The 5,282-nt window shown below is 41.4% G+C and overlaps 1 protein-coding gene across 1 annotated transcript; it reads left to right on the top strand.

Annotated features, from left to right (window-relative positions):
* Positions 1–1,150: 1,150 nt before the first annotated feature.
* LOC106988638 (keratin-associated protein 13-1-like) lies at positions 1,151–2,312 on the top strand. The gene has a single exon (XM_027041807.2). It carries the CDS (start codon positions 1,196–1,198, stop codon positions 1,691–1,693), a length of 498 nt encoding a protein of 165 aa, XP_026897608.2. The 5' UTR covers positions 1,151–1,195; the 3' UTR covers positions 1,694–2,312.
* The last annotated feature ends 2,970 nt before the right edge of the window (positions 2,313–5,282 follow it).

The following is a 5,282-nucleotide window of genomic DNA, read 5'->3' as shown; positions in this document are numbered from 1 at the left end:
CTACCTATATATTAAGAACCACAAACCACTTTATTAGTGTTACGCACAGTGAGTATTTAGACAATTCACTTATATTTTAATCTTTTTTATTGCCTCCTGCAATTACAAGTTCCCCTCTGAGGTAATTGTTTTTCCAACCGGAGAAAATGCTTCAAGATTCATTTTAGTTGAGTTTTGCCTGATGTGGAGAACTCTATAAAAGAAAATATTTGGATATTTTACAATGGAAAAATAATCTTAAAGAAAACTGAAGTAGGGAAAAATGTTTTTACAATGAAGGAGATAATTGTAAGATAAGAACCTAAAGATAAAAATGACCAGAAAGTATTGTGTAATAAGACTCCTCCTAGGAGAGCAGGATTACTGGACACATTGTAACTACAGGTGAAAAAAGGGACAATGTGTATATGAAAAGCCATAAACTATATTAATACAGAACTTGTTTTTATTGAAATTACACACAGATGGAAAGACCCATAGTGTCACTAGTTACCTTCCTTCACCTCAAGAGTATTTGACTCTGAGTTTCTTCACACGTGTACAAACTGGTCTCCACTGAGATTTTTGTCCCAAATTAATCTTGCTTAGTCATTTTGCCTTTAAACACTTGTCCTGATTTCTCTCTGTGACCCATCATATTTCTCAATCAATTTATCGTATCTACTTTCCCCTTTCCAATGGATTTGAGAGGTATATATATAATGTAATGTATAAGAAATAATTTTAGGGAATGAAATACATTTATAGAAAGAAAATCATTGGTGACAAATAAGGTGCCTCTATCCCACTGAGGTTCATCTCAATCCCCGCCTTTAGAGCTAAGCATTCCCCAGCCAATGTACAGGCAAAAGGCACAACGAGTCTCAGCCAAGAAGAGTAGGGGGTTTCCTGGTCGTGATTAGTTGGCATTAATGACATACAGTCATAGCATTTCTGACATTGGGATGGTTCGTGGGCTTGGTGCTACATCACGATGAATTCTCCCACAAATATGAGATGGAAGGAATCATCTGCAATTAGAGAAAATATCACTGATGTACATATAGGAAAATGAGAGATTCCAGGTGCGGGAAAGGTGACTGTAAAAAATGCCACACCCATGGTTGAGAGTATATAAATGCCCCAGTCTAGGAGGCGACATTTAAACTCAGAACCTTCTCACTGTAACTCAGCTGAACTCACATCTCCTGCCAACATGCCCTACAGCTGCTGTTCTGGAAACGTCTCCTCCCGCTCCCTTGGGGGCTACCTGCGCTACCCAAGCTCCTCCTGTGGCTCTTCTTCCCCCAGCAACCTGGTCTACCGCACTGACCTCTGCTCTCCCAGCCCCTGCCAGCTGGGCTCCTCCCTCTACAGCGGCTGTCAGGAGACCTCCTGTGAGCCCACCAGCTGCCGGACGTCCTGCGTGGTGTCCAGCCCCTGCCAGACGTCCTGCTCCCTCCCGAGGACCTCCACGTTCTGCAGTCCCTGCTGGACTGCTTACCCTGGGTCTGTGGACTGTGGATCCAGAAGCTGCTACTCTCTGGGCTGTGGATCCAGTGGCTTCAGACCCCTGGGTTATGGAGTCTGTGGTTTCCCTTCCCTGAGCTATGGATCCAGTTTCTGCCGCCCAACCTACTTCTCCTCCAGGAGCTGTCAGTCATCGTGTTACAGACCAACCTGTGGATCTGGATTCTATACGTCCACTTGTTAAGGGTGCAGACATTTTGAGGAGTGTGTCGAATCTCTAAACAGGGAACCTATCATCTTCATGATCTTCAGGAAAAAGTCTTCAGTCACCTTTTCTCCAGCCACAAAGCGCTGACCAAAAAAACCTGTCTCTAACATATACTGAACCTAATGATTAATTTTATTGGATTAGTTGATAGAATTGGTGGAATTAAATAAATGGTGAGATCAATTAATGGAATTTATGTTAATAAACATGAATTATCGTTAATGAAATAGTGGGATTCTTGTTCATGTATTTATTTTTTATTTATTTTTAAAATAATTTTTAAATGTTTTATTTATTTGTGAGAGAAAGAGGGCGAGAGAGAGAGAGAGAGAGAGAACGAGTGGGGAGAGACAGAAAGAGGCAGACACAGAATCCGAAACAGGGTCCAGGCTCTGAGCTGTCAGCACAGAGCCCGACACGGAGCTCGAACTCATGAACTGTGAGATCATGACCTGAGCAGAAGTCAGCTGCTTAACTAACTGAGCCACCCAGGCACCCCTCTTGTTCATGCATTTTATTCACAAGAGATGAAAACCCAAATGAACATAATATAATAAACTCATTCATTCTGTCTTCCAAATATTATGCTAATTTTATTGTTAGTTTTAACTGGGTAAGGTGTTTGAGTTTTTTTGTTTTTTGGTTTTTTGGTTTGTTTTTTTGTTTGTTTGTTTTTGCTTTTTTGGGGGGTATTTAATAAGTCAATTTTTACCATGTCTATGGGAGCAAACTTTGTAAACCTAATAATAGATTGATGAATTTGAGCTAATTTATTTGGGGCTTTAGACATTTATTTCTTTAAAACTTTTTTTCTGGGGCACCTGGGTTGCTCAGTCAGTTGGGCATCCAACTTCGGCTCAAGTCATGATCTCGCTGCTCGTGAGTTCGAGCCCCGAGTTGGGCTCTGTGCTGACAGTTCGGAGCCTGGAGCCTGCTTCAGGTTCTGTCTCTGTCTCTCTGCCCCTCCCTTGCTCTCTCTCTCTCTCTCTCTCTCTCTCTCAAATATAAAATAAAAGATAAAAATTTTTAAAGACACTTCCTTTCTGTAATCCTTTTTTATGCATACCTAAACTTTATATGAATAATAATCTCAAGAGCAGTATAGAGCATATTTCCTCCAAAGGATGCAGGACCTTGGTGTTGGCTGACAAAAGGAAAAAATACATCTGATACATCTAAATTCCTGGACGGTGGCAATTGACCTGGTCAGCTAATTAGGGACCTGGAAAGGAGAATATTAGAATGCTGATACAAAGGAATCTGGTGTAGAGGCATGTGGATAGACACACGCAGGTGGACACACAGTGTGTATTTCTTCTTAGTGCCCACCGGAATGCATCAACCATGGAAGAAACAATCAAGTAGACAAAATGACTCTGCCGGTTGACGTGAGCCTACCTCCATCAGCAGTCCCTACAATGCTGGCAAGATGAACAAGTGCACAAAATGACCCAGAGGCTATGAATGGGTACAGTAACATAAGCAGAATCTACTTACAAAGCTGATACAATTATGCCACCTGTGACTGTCCAATCTCAGTAACGGAGGCTAATGCTAAACTCTCACCATGACATTAGTGTTCAAGGAGACCAACTGGCAGCTTGGTTGCAAGTTGAACGTGGTCCTCTTCTGCCCTGGAAAGATCAGTGTTCATTCTCAAACATGTAGATATGCATTCAGAGTATGAGTTTGCTTTTTATGCTTACCACGGCAGCGCCATTATTCAGGAGTTAATGAATAGCTCCATCTACCAGCATGGGACTGCTCCCACTGTAGCGACCAATCAGGAAATCCACTTTACAGTAGGGACGATATATGTCGAGATCCACAGGTTTTAGCAAAAACCACAGCAGCCTGAAGCTACCTGCCTAATACTGCATTGGATTAGTGTACCGACTGCAAAACTGAGCATGGAGGCAATGCCCTAAAAAGACTGAGCTCCAAGTATCCACCTACTATTACTTTCAGTGACTCATTTAAAAACTTTGTGCTTCCTATTTCTACAGCTGGAATTTTCAACGATGGAGACCCAGTTCTCAAAGGCAGACTTCTTAAGGAACACAACAGGCGTCTCACTGAACCGTAGCTATGGCTGCTGCCTGAGCTCTTTGGGCTCCTTATTGTCAGGAACCGAAAGGCAAATGAATGAATAAATAAATAAATAAATAAATAAATAAATAAATAAATAAAATAAAAAAGAGTTGTCATCCATCTATCCCTGGGTAGATGACCCTGATCAGTAGAAAGTGCTAATGTTACTGTTACACAGTGAGGGAAGGGGGAATACGTGTGCAGCTCAGTGAATCTACTTGGATGGCTCTTAGAACGTCCCGTCCAACTGTGGACATGATTTGTCAAATGCAGTGATTCTCACAAGAAAAAAGTACACTTATCAGTATTCATACTTCTCAAGAATAAGTCTTGGGTAACACCATCCGAGAAATCCACCATGACCACCAGAGGCGGTAACGGAGGGCGAGGCAAATGTTTCATGGATGGTGAACGAGGGCGATGGTGAGCACCAGCTAGAGCCACAAGATCAAATGCAGTGACAGGGACTGTGTTTCATGCCACGGCCTTGCCCTTTTATTATTCCCCTCAGGAATAGAGGCCTACCAGAGCCATGGAGACTCTCTTTCCTGACACATTGACCCTGAAGGTGCCACCAGCGGACTGTGACGGGTACAGATCGGCACTGGAGCTCACATCACATTGCTGCACAAGAGGAATAGCTCTCTGGCTTTGACAAGGGAAGCCAGCTGACAGGCTTTCTCTGTTGGCTTCTTTGGGCTCTGCCTCCCCTTTTAGCTAAGGTCAAGTTTTTCTCATGGCAGTCAGTGACTGAAAGAGGTGGTAGAATGGCTTTGTTCATTCACAGGTACTACTACTCTTTTATAAACGTTTTGTTCTTCTATCCCTGTCTCAGTGCCTGCTTCCTGAAGAATACAACTACCAAGTTGTTTCTCTATTTTTTTTGAAATTTGTTGTTTCCACCTAAGTTGATTTTCCTTCAGCCCCCACAATCTCTCTTAGTATTTATTACAGTGCAAATTTATCTGACATAGTCAACCCATTGGAAATTAATGCTCAATTATTTTACTATTCAAAAGAAAAAGTTGTTCTAGGAGGTGAACCCCAGGTTCTTTTAAAATTTGGATGATGCAAATGAAAACACAGTAAAACCTTGGTTTGTGAGTATAATTCATTCCAGAAACATGCTTGTATTCCAAAGCACTTGTGTATCGAAGCAAATTTTCTCATAAGAAACAGTGGTAAGTCATGTGATTCGTTCCACAGCCCAAAAATATTCATATAAAAATGATTATAATACTGTAATAGAATACAAAATAATAAAGAAAATACAAATTATAAAGAAAAATAAACAAATTAACCTGCACTTAGCTTTGAAAACCTTCATGGCTGGTGCAAGGGAGATGAGAGAAAGGAGGGTTGCTGTGTAGGATGACTTTCGCTATCACTAATGGAATCACTGCTATCTATTGGCTCAATGGAATCTTTTTCTTTTTGTGCAAATTTAACAAGGAACCTACTCAATGACACTTGC

Source organism: Acinonyx jubatus, chromosome C2 (assembly GCF_027475565.1).
Source record: "Acinonyx jubatus isolate Ajub_Pintada_27869175 chromosome C2, VMU_Ajub_asm_v1.0, whole genome shotgun sequence".
Lineage (NCBI taxonomy): Eukaryota > Metazoa > Chordata > Mammalia > Carnivora > Felidae > Acinonyx > Acinonyx jubatus.
The sequence above is the reverse complement of the archived record's forward strand: the minus strand, read 5'-3'. Positions and strand labels throughout refer to the sequence as shown.